The sequence below is a fragment of the Eurosta solidaginis genome, chromosome 1 (genome assembly GCF_040869045.1).
Source record: "Eurosta solidaginis isolate ZX-2024a chromosome 1, ASM4086904v1, whole genome shotgun sequence".
NCBI lineage: Eukaryota > Metazoa > Arthropoda > Insecta > Diptera > Tephritidae > Eurosta > Eurosta solidaginis.
This window is the reverse complement of record NC_090319.1, coordinates 26,217,687-26,234,334: the sequence shown is the minus strand read 5'-3', so window position 1 is coordinate 26,234,334 and position 16,648 is coordinate 26,217,687. Positions and strand designations below refer to the sequence as shown.

The 16,648-nt window shown below is 36.8% G+C and overlaps 3 protein-coding genes and 1 long non-coding RNA gene across 11 annotated transcripts in view; 2 read left to right on the top strand and 2 right to left on the bottom strand.

Annotated features, from left to right (window-relative positions):
* Window positions 1-16,648, top strand: part of LOC137250494 (uncharacterized) — a 119,379-nt gene that overhangs the window by 71,157 nt on the left and 31,574 nt on the right. The gene's annotated exons all lie outside the window — the stretch shown is intronic.
* Window positions 1,632-2,874, top strand: LOC137238929 (uncharacterized abhydrolase domain-containing protein DDB_G0269086-like). The gene is made up of 3 exons (XM_067763953.1): window positions 1,632-1,652; window positions 1,738-1,936; window positions 1,991-2,874. Coding segments are annotated over exons 1-3 (972 nt in total). The 5' UTR covers window positions 1,632-1,650; the 3' UTR covers window positions 2,762-2,874.
* On the bottom strand, window positions 2,865-4,900 carry LOC137238586 (putative nuclease HARBI1). The gene is made up of 5 exons (XM_067763763.1): window positions 4,560-4,900; window positions 4,059-4,497; window positions 3,843-3,987; window positions 3,550-3,758; window positions 2,865-2,897 (listed from the first exon to the last, which is right to left on the bottom strand). Exons 1-5 carry the CDS (start codon window positions 4,655-4,657, stop codon window positions 2,865-2,867), a joined length of 924 nt encoding a protein of 307 aa, XP_067619864.1. The 5' UTR covers window positions 4,658-4,900.
* LOC137238928 (uncharacterized) lies at window positions 6,801-7,716 on the bottom strand. The gene is made up of 3 exons (XR_010949248.1): window positions 7,335-7,716; window positions 7,132-7,276; window positions 6,801-7,068 (listed from the first exon to the last, which is right to left on the bottom strand). It is a non-coding gene; the product is annotated as an uncharacterized lncRNA (long non-coding RNA).

The following is a 16,648-nucleotide window of genomic DNA, read 5'->3' as shown; positions in this document are numbered from 1 at the left end:
TATGCTGTGCATACATCCATCTGGTGTACATGCAGTTTCATCTCTGCTGCTAATGCCAATACCAATCGTATGGTCTCAAACCGACATACTGGAGAAAAAGTGTCCGAGTAATTCACTCCATACTTCTGTGAACACTCCTTTGCCACCAACCGTGCCTTATACCGCTCAATGTCACCATGTTCGTTGCGCTTTAGGGTATATACCCACTTGCACCCTACTATTGACTGGCCCTTTGGTAAGTCTACCAAAGACCGTGTATTATTTCCAACCAACGAATCGTGTTCTTTTTTCATGGCGGCCTTCCATAAATCAACTTCATCGCTACTAATTGCCACCTCGTATGTTTGAGGAACAAGCACCTCCTTAGTGCTCATAGCATTTAAAACATTAAATACTTTTCGTGGACGACCTCGTTTACCATTACGCACGAGCTTAGGTCTACCACGCCCAATGTGCTCAACTTCTTCTTCAGCACTCGCATACATATCGCTTGCATTATCATCGCTACAGATTTCTTTATTATCATCGCTACAGATTTCTTTATCAGAATCTACATCACCAGCAGTACCAGTGTCGGCGTGAACCTGATTGCTATCAAAAAAATCGAATGTTATTTGTTCGTCGTTACATGCTTCCACGCTATGGCATTCATCAAATAATACGTCACGTTTTTCAACTACCTGTCTAACATCAGGATCGTATAGTCTATACGCGTTGAAACCATTGAGTAACCAACCATTTTGTATTGTTTACCCTTCACTTTAAATTTGCTACGCTGCGTTTTATCTAATGCCACTGCCGTAGAGCCAAATACTCGCAAATGTTTTATTGTAGGTTTCTTACCACACCATGCTTCATATGGTGTCATATTATTTAATGCAGACATCGGCGTTTCATACATCTTAAGATTGTGAGCAACTCACACAGATAGCCTGCGCTCTTTGTTTAGTGAATGGTTCAGTCTGCAATGAGCAATTGGCGTGTCAACATCGAGTGTTGGTATCGCTAGTTGTGCAGCGAAAAATATATGCAAGTATTTACGTAAATACATTTTATTAATATGAATTAATTTAATACGAAAAAATGCAACAGGATCCAATAGAGAAACTGTAAATTTTATTTGAAAATAATACTAAAAATTCGGTGGATTTTCATCAAAATTCTTAATTTTTTAGTGTATATGGGGTATTCCATCCCATGGAATACCCCATATATAGTTTTGTTGCCCATTTATTTCTAGTACAATCAGGTGTCAGTCTTAAATTTGTAAATATTAATAGTAATAGTAAAAAACGTATGTATTTATTAGGAAAATTATAGGGATCTATTTGTATATGCAAGTGGAATTTAAAGTAGTAAGTAAAAGATAATAAAAAACATTTAAGGACTACCTTTATAAAAATTGATCAAAAAGCAGTGGGGCTACTCTGTATTGCGATGCGAATGGAAATTTTTTCGCATTTGCCTTATCGACACTCTGTAACTCAACTATCGCAACTGACATTTGACATTTTCGGATTTGCTTTTTCCCTTTCGCATTCATTTTTCCCTTTCGAATTGCGTACACTCTGTATCGCGAAAGCGAATGTCAATTGCTCTGTAAATTCGAATCTCTCTTCCTACAACAAAACTCAGTCGCGCGGCAAAAAAATGTAAGTTTTTACCAAAAACTGTGTGCTGTTTTATTTTTTATGTTTATTTAAACACTTAATAAATAGTGTTGTTAATGTTTTTTAGGGAAAAATCTAAAATGAAGCACACGCAACAAAAGCAATTCGAAGTGCTCGTGGATTTCATGAAGGCGCATCCCGACTTGTCGAAGGGATTACTAAAGTCCGCGAATGGTCGAAATGCTGCCTCAAATTTGTGGAAGAGGGTAACATCAAAGCTAAATGCAGTTGGTCCACCATCACGCGATGTTGCTGGTTGGAAAAAAGTAAGTACTTCTCGGTAGCTATTTATGTACATAGTTAAATACAAAAAATTTTAGGTGTGGGCTGATTACAAAGTGCATCTAAAATCAAAAATGCGACGCAATAAGATAAGCGTTTCCGGAACTGGTGGGGGTCCGTCGGGGTTTGTGCCGTTAACACACCTAGAAGAAGAAGTAAGCAAGCTATTGAGTGCAGATAAGTCCATGAGCGGAACCATTAGCACCTCGAGGTTTGGTGCTAAGCCAAAGTCGGCTTCAATACAACCGAGGGAGAGACCGGTGGCGCGACGTGAGAGTCCGGTGGTACGACGTGGGAGTCCGGTGGTACAACGTTGGAGTCCGGTGGTACAACGTTGGAGTCCGGTGGTACAACGTGGGAGTCCGGTGGTACAACGTGGGAGTCCGGTAGCACGAGCAGACAGTTCCGCCGGGTCGGGGAACTCGTGCTCAGATAATGAACATACAGGCTCAGAAGAAAGCGAGCAAGAAGAGCTTCCCACTTGTTCGAACACGGCCAAAACTCCGCGCAGAAAGCAAAGTCTGTTGGAACATCAAGTGTCGAATCAAATCGAGTACCACAAGCGTTCAACAAATTTGCTGAACGAAATAAACTCGAACTTGATAAACATTTACAGCGAAATGAAAAAAAAACGAGAGCTACAAGAATGCCGACTAAAGCTGGAGAGAGAAAGGTTCCTTTACCAGCAAACAGCAGACAATAAAAAAATTAAGATGAAGCTAACCAAACTAGAACTACAAAAGGAGGTCCTAGCTGTTGAAGCAAGTACCAACGCGTTGATCTCTAGCTCAAAGCGACAGGCACAGTAAACCAAAAGAGGTGTTGTTTCACTATGTATATATACTAATAAGACCGTACCTATTTATAAAAAAATATGTGATTTTACAAACATGATGCTAAATTTAATATTAATTACCAAATAATTAACCAAATGAATATAAGAGACTGTAAGAGTGTATAAACGTATGTGATAATGTGTACATTGTTGAAAGAAAAAGTCGGTACGCTTTATTTAATTTAATGACGTAAATTTATTGAAGTGAATTTAATTTTGATTTAATTGAATGCTTTTATGTTTAATTTAACTAAATATATTTACATATATATATTACATTAAAAAGTGAAAAATATTGTACCTTTTAATTTGAACCATACATACATATATGTATGCATTTACATTAAAAAATTAAAATTAAAAAATTAAAAAAAAAAATGTACCTTTTAATGCCATAAGTGTATATGTGAACATGTGCGAATTTATTTTAATTTAATATTTTTATGTTTTGTATTCATTTTTTTACATCAAACATGTTTAAATTCACATACATTTGTATACATATGTGTATGTAAAAACTATTTCAAAATACATGAACAAAAATAATTGAGCAATTCATATATTTTATTTCTTTAGTTTGGGTTTCTCGAGTTAACCATATTATTTTTAATTTGTTCCCTAATGTTTTTGGCGATATTTGATAAATTTCGGCTTTCCTGTGCATCGACATTGGCACTTGAAGGGTCATTTCGCTCGAAAACAATGTTTGAAGGATCTTCCAGTTTGTATAGAATGAAAAATATTATGCAAAGCACAGCATACGTTTAGAATTTTAACCACTTTTTCGGGTGTATAATGCAACTCTCTTGCAGCTAAGAGGCATCTAAACCTGCCTTTTAATACTCCAAAAGTTCGTTCGATTAACGATCTTCCTTTGCCAAACTTATCATTAAAAAAAATTTCGTCAGAGTTCTCTGCTGCGTTTCTGTATGGTGTTAGCAGCCATGGCTCGAGGGGATATCCAGAATCTCCTATAATAAAGTAACATAAGTATGTGGTTAGAAAAACTGGGAAGCAAATCCTCAGGCGAAATACCTAAAGTATGTTAATCTTACCAAGAATTCTCACTCCTCTGTCTCCATTTTCAAAATTCGCCTTTAAGCAAGCACGCTCTGAAGATAGGCTCCAGACGTGGGAATCATGCGAAGCACCTCCAAACCTTCCATCTACTGCCCTTATGCGCATTTTGTGGTCACAAATCTAAAATATATAAATACATAAATATGTAGTTGCATTTAAATGTGTATTTATAAATAATGCATCACTCTTACCACCATTGCATTAATGCTATGTTTGAGCTTAGGGTTAAAATATAAATGCTCGTCTCGAGCCGGTCGTACCAATTGAATGTGAGTTCCATCGACCGCACCAATCACTCCTGGAATTCCGCAAGCCGAATAGAAACTTCTATTTGCTTCATTCTTTTCCGCTTCAGACAATGGAAACTCTATATGTTTTTTACATAGCACTTTTTCAATGGCGCTACACACCTCGAACATGCAACGGGAAAACGTTTGCTGGGCCATACCCGTGTGGCGATCTTGACCAATCAAGTGTTGATAGGCCCCCTGGCCAAGAAACTTCAATGTGCTCGACAACTTTAAAATGTTTGGAACTGCGGTTGACCTTTTTGGGCTCTTGAGTTCGCCGTTTATGCTATCTAGCACATATAAAAATGCATCCTTATTCAGGCGGAAATTTTTAACAAAACTAAACACAAAAAATAAACTTTCTATAGGTCGCAAACTTACAAATTCATAGATTTTGCATACCTCTTATCACTAAGGTTCATTATATTGGAGCTATCACGAATAATTCGTCTTTCAATGCGCTCCTCGTTTGTGTCATCCCACAGTGCCACTGAATCCATTTTATAAACTTTTAAATCTTTATTGCAACTATTAATTTAAAACACAAGCCGAATTGAACGCGTTCCTACAATTGTTTATTTTTTTACTTTATTTGTTTTGTTCTTACATTCTTTGACATCTTCTAGCAGTAATGCCAACCCACACAGGAAAATACGCAAACAGCAAAAAGGCAACACTGTTAGCAATGCTATAGCAATACAGAGTACCATTTGCTTATCGACTCGGATTTGACAATCGCATCGAATTCGTTTTCGAATCGCAATACAGAGTAGCCCCCCTGGTCTTTTTGAAATTCCTATTAAGCAGCATCCTGTATCTGTAGATTTGATCCGGGCATTGAATTTGCCCAAAGGCGTTGTTCAACATAAAATATTCGCTTGCCATTGTGCGCATCAATAACTTATTCACCCCTATTACGGTTGTCAATATCAAGTCAATATTGTCAAAAATAGTGTCGACGCTCATGAAATGGTATCGGCGTTGTCAATGTCGATAACTATTGACAGCTGTTGATGATTTTTTGGTATTGACTACAACAATATTGATATTCTATTGACGCGTGTCAACACAAAATCTGTCAACACAGTTTTTGGTGACGACAAGCGCTCAATTAAATATTCTGCTGTAAAAATTTGGTAAAATAATTTTGAATTATACCTTTTTACACACTTTATTTGTTTAGCTTTTATTTAATTTGGGAAAATGGATAACAAAATGAAAATAACAAACAGCAATCAATTTGCGCAGTTTGTTTTAGAATTAGAAAAAAATCCTGCGCTTGCTAAAGGATTTTCCAAAGGGACAGTTCCCAATAATTTTAAGGCGTAATGGCAGGATATTGCAATTGCAGTCAATGCTCCCGGTCCACCACTCAGGGATGGTGAGGGTTGGCAAAAGGTAAAAAACAACTTATTTTTAAAGTTATGTGGTTTAACATTTTGTAAATTTAAAGGTTTGGAGGGATCTGAAATGCAAGGTCAAAAGAAAACTCGTGCAAAACAAGCAGGAGTGCCGCGCCACAGGAGGAGGAAGATACAGGCAATTGGTGCTGAGCCCATTGGAGGAGCAGGTTGCCAACCTTCTTCAATTCGGAAAGCAGTTTAACCCAAAAGGAATGGCTCAAGGTGTTCCGAAAAGTAGAAGTTGCATGAATGCTGAAGAAGTGCTATCAGAAGTGCTACGAGAAGATTCTCCAGCTCCTTCGGTGGATCTTACAATGATGGAGATCGATGATACCACTGGGCTCAACACAACCGCCGCTAGTGTTTCTGTAGTAGATAGTCGAGCTCCAGTTAATTAAAATGCTGCGGAGAACCAAAATTTAAATGCTGAGCAAAATGCAGATTCACCTCATCACAGCAGCAGAAGTCGTGTTCGTGCTAAAAGACAGCGGCAGGATTTGTTGCAAAACCACACTGCAATGCAAGAGGGTGTGCTGACACAAATGTCCACAACCCTTGCGGAACAACCCTTGCGGAACAATATCAATTCAATGGAGAACATACAGTTTGACTCATTTGATAAGCTCTTAGAAATAGAGGGAAAAAAACTAAAGCTAATGGAAAGGCAGGATGAAAGAGAAGAGAATCTGTACCAAACAGAAATGAGGCTAAAAAAGATTAAACTAAAAATAAAAGAGGCTGAACTAGAAATATTAACAATTAAAAAAAATAAGAAAGCTGACTAACAGATGTACACATAGTTTTACATTGAATTTATTTATGTTTTATGTTGAATTCATTTTTTTTTATTTGAACTGAACTAGTTTATGTTTTATGTTCAACTAATTTTTTTTATTTGAAATAGTCGGTCAATGAAGACCTCAAAGAGACTGAATTTGTGTAGTTTATAGTTTATACGTTTTTTTTATACAAACTTTGTACCTATTGTCCCGAGGACTACAAAAATCAATGCTATGAAAGCAATGTTTAACGATCAATTTTTAAAAAATGGAACAAAAAATGTTTGTTTTATGCACAAAATACTGAAGTATTTTATATTTTTTAATAAAAGCAATCAAAAACGAATTACAAAAAGCTTTCTTTAATTTGTTGCCGTATTTGCGAAGCTTCCACGTTTAGCAAGTCGTCAGATACATCAATTTCAAACCCATCTTGAACATTTTCAGCTTCGGGTGATAAATCGTAGTTTGATGACTCTACATTAAAGTCAATACAAAGATTATGTAAAGCAGCACAAACGTTTGCTATTTGCGTTGCTTTTTCCGGCTTATAATGTAGCTGACGCGCTCCTAGTAAGCAGCGAAAACGGTTTTTTAGGACTCCAATAGTTCTCTCTATTATGTTTCTAGTTTTTGCTTGCTTGGTGTTAAAAATGGCTTCAGCGCTTCCTTCTGAAGATGATCTATAGGGCGTCATCAAATACGGTTCCAGAGGGCAGCCTGCATCGCCTGTAAATGTTTGTTTGCTTTTGGTTAACTTCAATATAAACATACATATCATGCTTTTTTTACCTAATAGCCAAGCGTTGTGCACTCCAGAATCGTACCGCTCACGTAACACCTGTTTTGCAGAACTAATGTTCCATATCAGGGAGTCGTGGGATGAGCCTGCATATCGCGCATCGAAGTACCTTATCTTCATTTTATGATCACAAATCTATAAGTAAAATTTATCAAAACCAATTAAATCAATTGGTGGCAAAATTTCTACTTACAATTATTGTATTTAAGCTGAAAAACCCTTTTCTGTTAAAATACAGATTTTGGTCCAACTTAGTGGGCGCCGAAATTTTAATGTGCGTTCCATCTACACAACCTATTACGCCGGGGAACCCTGCCTTTTGGAAGAAATGCCTTTTTGCTTCTGTCTGCTCCTCCTCGGACATTTCGAATTTTATAAGCAGGGGGCATAGTACCTTCTCCAGAGCTTCAAGTGTTTCAGCCAATATTGCGGACACGGTCGGTTGGGATAAGGCCAAGTTGAAATCATTTCCAACACCAACTTGGTATGAGCCTTGTGCCAAGAACCTTAGCGTAGTTGCCAACTTTATTTCATTAGAAATAATTGTTGTTCGCTTCGCTACTTTCATTGATGGAACGATTTTCTCCAGAACGAATTTGGAAGCTTCTTTGCTTAGCCGAAAATAATCAACAAATCTGAAATAAATTAAACATAAACATGAAAGATGGTTGAATCAATTTAGCAAACATCTAACAATTCGATTATATTTTCCATTAGTACACACCGCTCTAGGATGTAGAATCGTTTTTGGTGTACTAATGGGAAATTTAATCATCCACTAATATCTTCACAAGAGTTTAGAAAGAAGTTCTTTATATTTAGCGTGTAATTTTCGCTTGTGCACTAATAGAAATTGCAATGAGCAGTTATGGTACTCACTTCGTATCTGGCAAATCGAATATTTGAGATCTTTGGCGCATTTCTCTTCTTCTGAGGAGCAACATCTCCTTCCTCTCCTCATCGCTTGAGCTCGAACTTTCGTAAAAAACATCTTTAAATCTATAAACAAAACTTAAACACTTTTTATGCACAACAAATTGTAAATAAACAATTGTCAAAAGTATAAGGATCGTAGTTTTGCTTTGAAATTATCGATAACACGTCAACGTCAATACATTGACGAAGTAAATACCAGAATTGTATTGACGCGACGTTGATATTAATACGACGTGATGCTGATATTGATACGAAGCGACAGTTGACGTTGACAACCATAATAGGGGTGATTATTTATAGCGTGCTTAGCCGTTGCAGTTTAACAAGAGAATGATCAGTGAATTAATTGATTCCTGCGATCAAAGCGCTCTCACTAATACATCCACACAACATTTTTGCCGACACTTGATTTAATGCCTTAGTTGGCAATCGATTCCGCAAATACACGGCAGTTGCCACTGCCTCTGCCCATAGCGCCGCACGCATACCCGAATGTGCCAATAAACACCTGGCCATTTCAACCAACGTGCGGTTTGCCCTCTCAGCCACCCTATTTTGCTGAGGAGTGTAGGGAACTGTTAATTGCCGCACTATGCCATGCTTATCAAAATATTCATTAAATGATTTGTTGACGTACTCACGTCCATTGTCACTACGAACTGCTTTCACTTTTCTGCCAGTTTGTCGCTCTACCATTGAGCAAAACGATACAAATTTATCAAAAACTTCATCTTTTGATTTTAAGAAGTAAACAAAAACTCGCCTTGACATGTCGTCAATAAATAGTAAAAAATACTTCGCACCACCAAGTGAAGTTGTTTCAAATGGCCCACATACATCCGTATGTATCAATTCTAACAAATTCTTTGATTTATTTTCTGCTGCACTTGGTAATGGTTGTATGTGTATTTTGCTAAGCATACACGTTTGACACGATGGCTTCACAGAAAAATCTACATTTTCTAAACTATTTACAATGCACTTGTTTGACATTTCTTTCAAACTCGCATAATTTATGTGGCCAAATCTATTATGCCACATTACTGCGTCACTTTGAATAGCACCAAAACAACCACTTTTCTCATTACTCAGCATAAACAAATGCTTTGTTCTTTTTACACGCAAAATATCGGCGCCGTTTTTCTTAATTTTTGCAATTTCGCTGCCAAAAACTACTGCGCAGCCCATCTCGACTGCACGACCGACTGATATAAAATTGCCTCTCATACCAGGCACGAACAAAACGTCTTTTAGTGTCACAACATACATGTCCGTTTGTATTTTGACATCGCCTTTACCTTCTGCACGAATGCTGTTGTCACCGGCCAATGCGACCCACTCTGTATGATTCACAAAGTTCGAGAACAATTTTCGGTCGCAACTGTTAAAAGTTATGTTGAGGTGTTTCCCAAAGATCAATAAGTAAAAACACGAGTGTACTGTTCAACGTTTAATAAGAGACTCAAAGTGTCAAAAACAATAAAAGAGTGAGATTATCTGACATACGCATTGTTACAAATTTAGGGTTGCTATTTTATGTATCATATTTCAACACCCCTCCTCAATGCGAATGTTATTCTTCTAAACTTAACAATTTCATTAAATCTGTATGTTTCTTCTTCGACAAATTTTTTGTTAAAATATCAGCTATCATGTTATTAGTTGATACATATTCTAACTTTATTTCACCTTTCTCAACAATCTCTCTAATAAAATGATATCTGATATCAATGTGCTTCGATCTAGCATGATGCACTGGATTCTTTGCCAAATGTTGAGCACTAATGTTATCCCCGTACAATATCGTTGGAGTTTGACCGTTACCACATCCAATCTCAATTATAATACGTCTTAAATGTAGTGCTTCTTTTGCTGCCGATGACATGGCCATGTATTCGGCCTCGGTACTGCTTAAGGCTACACAATCCTGTTTTTCTGACTTCCAGGAAATCGCCCCTCCTGCAAGGAAAAACACGTAGCCGGTGTATGATCTTCGATCAATTCTGTTGGCGCCCCAATCGGCATCTGCGTAACCCTTCAACCCTTGACCGCATGCTCTATATCGCAACTTCATATTTTTGGTTGATGCTAGGTATCTTAAAATGTGCTTTATGCCCGCCAAATGTTCGCTATGTGGATCTTTGTTTCGCTGTGCCAACTTGGCTACCGAATGGAATATATCCGGTCTTGTCGAAAGTGCCAGCCACATCAGCGCCCCAATCGTAGATTGGTATAATGTCTGATCAACCCTAGTACAACGTTCATCATCACACGCTACTTTGTAACCAGCATCTAATGGTGTCGATGCTGACCTACATACTTCCATACAATGCTGCGTCAATAAATCTTTGATATATTGGGATTGAACAATGGTGATATCACCTAGTTCACCTTCACGCTCAATCTGCATACCCAAAAACATATGAAGGGGACCCTTGTCAATGCATTCAAAAATATCACATATATTCGCCTTGACCCTAGTCATGATTTCCTTCGATTGGCATGCTAGAAGCAGATCATCAACATAAACAAGGATTAAGCAAAGGTTACCTTCTATATCTTGTTTATACAAACAGCGTTCGCTCTCGCACTGACTGAAACCTAAACTTCTCAACGCTTCATCTAACTTGAAATTCCAAGCTCTTCCAGACTGCTTCAAACCGTATATGGCCTTGTTCAACCTTAAGACTTTTGTTGGTTGACTTTCATCACGGTAACCTTGTGGTTGTTTCATGTATACGACATCATCTAGTTCGCTGTTTAAATATGCTGTGCATACATCCATCTGGTGTACATGTAGTTTCATCTCTGCTGCTAATGCCAATACCAACCGTATGGTCTCAAACCGACATACTGGAGAAAAAGTGTCCGAGTAATTCACTCCATATTTCTGTGAACACCCCTTTGCCACCAACCGTGCCTTATACCGCTCAATGCCACCATGTTCGTTGCGCTTTAGGGTATATACCCACTTGCACCCTACGATTGACTGGCCCTTTGGTAAGTCTACCAAAGACCATGTATTATTTCCAACCAACGAATCGTGTTCTTTTTTCATGGCGGCCTTCCATAAATCAACTTCATCGCTACTAATTGCCTCCTCGTATGTTTGAGGAACAAGCACCTCCTTAGTACTCATAGCATTTAAAACATTAAATACTTTTCGTGGACGACCTCGTTTACCATTACGCACGAGCTTAGGTCTACCACGCCCAATGTGCTCAACTTCTTCTTCAGCACTCGCATACATATCGCTTGCATTATCATCGCTACAGATTTCTTTATTATCATCGCTACAGATTTCTTTATCAGAATCTACATCACCAGCAGTACCAGTGTCAGCTTGAACCTGATGGTTATCAAAAAAATCGAATGTTATTTGTTCGTCGTTACACGCTTCCACGCTATGGCATTCATCAAATAATACGTCGCGTTTTTCAACCACCTGTCTAACATCAGGATCGTATAATCTATACGCTTTTGAAACCATTGAGTAACCAACCATTTTGTATTGTTTACCCTTCACTTTAAATTTGCTACGCTGCGTTTTATCTAATGCCACTGCCGTAGAGCCAAATACTCGCAAATGTTTTATTGTAGGTTTCTTACCACACCATGCTTCATATGGTGTCATATTATTTAATGCCTTAGTTGGCAATCGATTCCGCAAATACACGGCAGTTGCCACTGCCTCTGCCCATAGCGCCGCACACATACCCGAATGTGCCAATAAACACCTGGCCATTTCAACCAACGTGCGGTTTGCCCTCTCAGCCACTCCATTTTGCTGAGGAGTGTAGGGAACTGTTAATTGCCGCACTATGCCATGCTTATCAAAATATTCATTAAATGATTTGTTGACGTACTCACGTCCATTGCCACTACGAACTGCATTCACTTTTCTGCCAGTTTGTCGCTCTACCATTGAGCAAAACGATACAAATTTATCAAAAACTTCATCTTTTGATTTTAAGAAGTAAACAAAAACTCGCCTTGACATGTCGTCAATAAATAGTAAAAAATACTTCGCACCACCAAGTGAAGTTGTTTCAAATGGCCCACATACATCCGTATGTATCAATTTTAACAAATTCTTTGATTTGTTTTCTGCTGCACTTGGAAATGGTTGTGTGTGTATTTTGCTAAGCATACACGTTTGACACGATGGCTTCACAGAAAAATCTACATTTTCTAAACAATTTACAATGCACTTGTTTGACATTTCTTTCAAACTCGCATAATTTATGTGGCCAAATCTATTATGCCACATTACTGCGTCACTTTGAATAGCACCAAAACAACCACTTTTCTCATTACTCAGCATAAACAAATGCTTTGTTCTTTTTACACGCAAAATATCGGCGCCGTTTTTCTTAATTGTTGCAAATTCGCTGCCAAAAACTACTGCGCAGCCCATCTCGACTGCACGAACAACTGATATAAAATTGCCTCTCATACCAGGCACGAACAAAACGTCTTTTAGTGTCACAACATACATGTCCGTTTGTATTTTGACATCACCTTTACCTTCTGCACGAATGCTGTTGTCACCGGCCATTGCGATCCACTCTGTATGATTCACAAAGTTCGAGAAAAATTTTCGGTCGCAACACATATGCGCTGTCGCACCGCTATCTAAACACCACTTTCCTCTGTCGAATGTTTCGCAATCTGTTGCACCCAAAACAGTGAAGGAGCTTTGTTGTTGCTGTTTAGCTGAATCGTTTTCTTTCGTAGATTTGTTTAATTTCGCCGAACAATTGCTTTTTATATGGCCCTTTTTTCCACAACGATAGCAAGTAACATTGTTGTAATTGCCTTTTTTCTTCTCTCTGTTGCCGCTAGACGTCGACTTCGCTGCAAACGCTTGCTGTCCACTAAATTCGTTAGCTGTATGTTCATGCATGCTACCACGACGCTCGCCTTCTTCTAGAAGCTTCAATTTTAGCACGTCAGCCGCTGGAAGATTGTCCCTCGTTTCCATCGCAATGACAAAATTCTCGAATTCTTTTGGCAAACTAGATAATAATATAATGGCAACCAGCTCTTGATTTAGCTCTATGCCCACTTCAGCTAGTTTGTCCATAATTGTGGTGAACACATTCAAATACGCCGCAACGTTTTCACCCTCTGACATTTTTAGGCTCAATAACTTTTTATAAAGTGAAACTTTTCTTACCGGACCACTTGGCTGATAAACTTCTTTAAGTTTTTTCCACGCTTCTTCCGACGTTTTGCAATGCCGCAAATAATTCAGTTGCGTTGGCTTCACGCTTAATGTGACCATGGCCAAAGCCTTCTCGTCGCGAGCAATCCACTTTGCCACTTCGTCAGCATCACCTGTGTCGTCTCTTTTGGACTCCCCTGAAGTTATTTTCCATAGCTCAGAATGCACCAACACACTGCGCATCTGAACGGACCAAGAATCATAATTCTTATCGTCCAGCTTCTCGATCTGGTACATCGAACTCATTTTACGAAAAATATACTTTTTAACTTTCAATTGAACATGCGCTTACTGGGCCCATAACCTGTTAAAAGTTATGTTGAGGTGTTTCCCAAAGATCAATAAGTAAAAACACGAGTGTACTGTTCAATGTTTAATAAGAGACTCAAAGTGTCAAAAACAATAAAAGAGTGAGATTATCTGACATACGCATTGTTACAAATTTAGGGTTGCTATTTTATGTATCATATTTCAACAATAATTTTTTTTCTCGCAGTTAATTTGCACTAAATTACGTACTCATTATACAAAATTTTCATCTTATTCGGCCAAACTTTTGCCGATTGGTTTCGATAACTTCAGTCTTATTTTAGCGCAGAATGTCATAAAAAAAATTTGCAAAACTATAATTTTTTTCTCGCAGTTAATTTGCACTAAATTAGGTACTCATTATGTAAAATTTTCAACTTATTCCGCTAACTTTTTGCCGATTGGTTTCGCTAACTTCAGTCTTATTTTAGCGCAGAATCTCATAAAAAAAAAATTTGTTAAACTATAAATTTTTTGTCTCGCAGTTAATTTGCACTAAATTAGGTAATCATTATGTAAAATTTTCAACTTATTCCGTCAACCTTTCGCCGATTGGTTTCGCTAACTTCAGTCTTATTTTAGCGCAGAATGTTATAAAAAAATTTGTAAAGCTATAATTTTTTTTCTCGCAGTTAATTTGCAATAAATTAGGTACTCATTATGTAAAAATTTCAGCTTATTCCGCCAAAATTTCGCCGATTGGTTGCGCTAACTTCAGTCTTATTTTAGCGCAGAATGTCATAAAAAAATTTGTAAAGCTATAATTTTTTTCTCGCAGTTAATTTGCACTTAATTAGCTACTCATTATGTAAAATTTTCATATTATTCCGCCAACCTCTCGTCGATTGGTTTCGCTAACTTCAGTCTTATTTTAGCGCAGAATCTCATAAAAAAAAAAATTTGTAAAACTATAAATTTTTTGTCTCGCAGTTAATTTGCACTAAATTAGGTACTCATTATGTAAAATTTTCAACTTATTCCGTAAACCTTTCGCCGATTGGTTTCGCTAACTTCAGTCTTATTTTAGCGCAGAATGTCATAAAAAAATTTGTAAAGCTATAATTTTTTTCTCGCAGTTAATTTGCACTTAATTATCTACTCATTATGTAAAATTTTCATATTATTCCGCCAACCTCTCGTCGATTGGTTTCGCTAACTTCAGTCTTATTTTAGCGCAGAATCTCATAAAAAAAAATTTGTAAAACTATAAATTTTTTGTCTCGCAGTTAATTTGCACTAAATTAGGTACTTATTATGTAAAATTTTCAACTTATTCCGTCAACCTTTCGCCGATTGGTTTCGCTAACTTCAGTCTTATTTTAGCGCAGAATGTCATAAAAAAATTTGTAAAGCTATAATTTTTTTTTCTCGCAGTTAATTTGCACTAAATTACGTACTCATTATACAAAATTTTCATCTTAATCCGCCAACCTCTTGCCTATTGGTTTCGATAACTTCAGTCTTATTTTAGCGCAGAATGTCATAAAAAAAAAATTCGTAAAGCCATACATTTTTTTCTCGCAGTTAGTTTGCACTAAATTAGGTACTCATTATGTAAAATTTTCAGCTTGTTCCGCCAACCTTTCGTCGATTGGTTTCGCTAACTTCAGTCTTATTTTAGCGCAGAATGTCATAAAAAAATTTGTAAAGCTATAATTTTTTTTCTCGCAGTTAATTTGCAATAAATTACGTACTCACTATACAAAATTTTCATCTTAATCCGCCAATCTTTTGCCGATTAGTTTCGATAACTTCAGTCTTATTTTAGCGCAGAATGTCATATCCAAAATTTGTAAAACTATAATTTTTTTCTCGCAGTTAATTTGCAATAAATTAGGTACTCATTATGTAAAATTTTCAACTTATTCCGCTAACTTAGCGATTGGTTTCGCTAACTTCAGTCTTATTTTAGCGCAGAATGTCATAAAAAAAATTTGTAAAGCTATAATTTTTTTCTCGCAGTTAATTTGCACTAAATTAGGTACTCATTATGTAAAATTTTCCACTTATTCCGCCAACACCTTTTAGCCGATTGGTTTCGCTAACTTTAATTTTATTTTAGTGCAGAAAGTAATAAAAAAAAATTTGCAAAGCTATACATTTTTTTTCTCGCAGTTAATTTGCAATAAATTAGGTACACATTATACCAAATTTTCATCTTATTCCGCCAACCTTTCGTCGATTGGTTTCGCTAACTTCAGTCTTAATTTAGCGCAGAATCTCATAAAAAAATTTGTAAAGCTATAAATTTTTTCTTCTCGCAGTTAATTTGCACTTAATTAGCTACTCATTATGTAAAATTTTCATTTTTTTCCGCCAAATTCTCGTCGATTGGTTTCGCTAACTTCAGTCTTATTTTAGCGCAGAATCTCATGAAAAAAAATTTGTAAAGCTATAATTTTTTTTCTCGCAGTTAATTTGCAATAAGCTACGTACTCGTTATACAAAATTTTCATCATATTCCGCAAACCTTTCGCCGATTGGTTTCGCTAACTTCAGTCTTATTTTAGCGCAGAATCTCATAAAAAAAATTTGTAAAGCTATAATTTTTTTCTCGCATTTAATTTGCACTAAATTAGGTACTCATTATGTAAAATTGTCAACTTATTTCGCCAACCTTTCGCCGATTGGGATCGCTAACTTCAGTCTTGTTTTAGCGCAGAATGTCATAAAAAAAATTTGTAAGGCTATAGTATTTTTTCTCGCAGTTAATTTGCACTAAATTAGGTACTCATTATGTAAAAATTTCAGCTTATTCCGCCAACGTTTCGCCGATTGGTTGCGCCAACTTCAGTCTTATTTTAGCGCAGAATATCATAAAAAAAATTTGTAAAGCTATAAATTTTTTCTTCTCGCAGTTAATTTGCACTAAATTAACTACTCATTATGTAAAATTTTCATCTTATTCCGCCAACCTCTCCTCGATTGGTTTCGCTAATTTCAGTCTTATTTTAGCGCAGAATCTCAAAAAAAAAATTTTTTAAGCTATAGTTTTTTTTCTCGCAGTTAATTTGCAATAAATTACGTACTCGTTA

Excerpts from the sequence above, each read along its gene's own strand:
- LOC137238929 (XM_067763953.1), top strand. Across the intron at positions 1,937-1,990 it reads ATGTTGCTGGTTGGAAAAAA|GTGTGGGCTGATTACAAAGT; the intron begins GTAAGTACTTCT and ends AAAAAATTTTAG.
- LOC137238586 (XM_067763763.1), bottom strand. The coding sequence starts at position 4,657 with ATGGATTCAGTGGCACTGTGGGATGACACAAACGAGGAGCGCATTGAA. Across the intron at positions 4,498-4,559 it reads ATGAACCTTAGTGATAAGAG|TTTTGTTAAAAATTTCCGCC; the intron begins GTATGCAAAATC and ends TTTTGTGTTTAG. Across the intron at positions 3,988-4,058 it reads ATAGCATTAATGCAATGGTG|ATTTGTGACCACAAAATGCG; the intron begins GTAAGAGTGATG and ends TATATATTTTAG.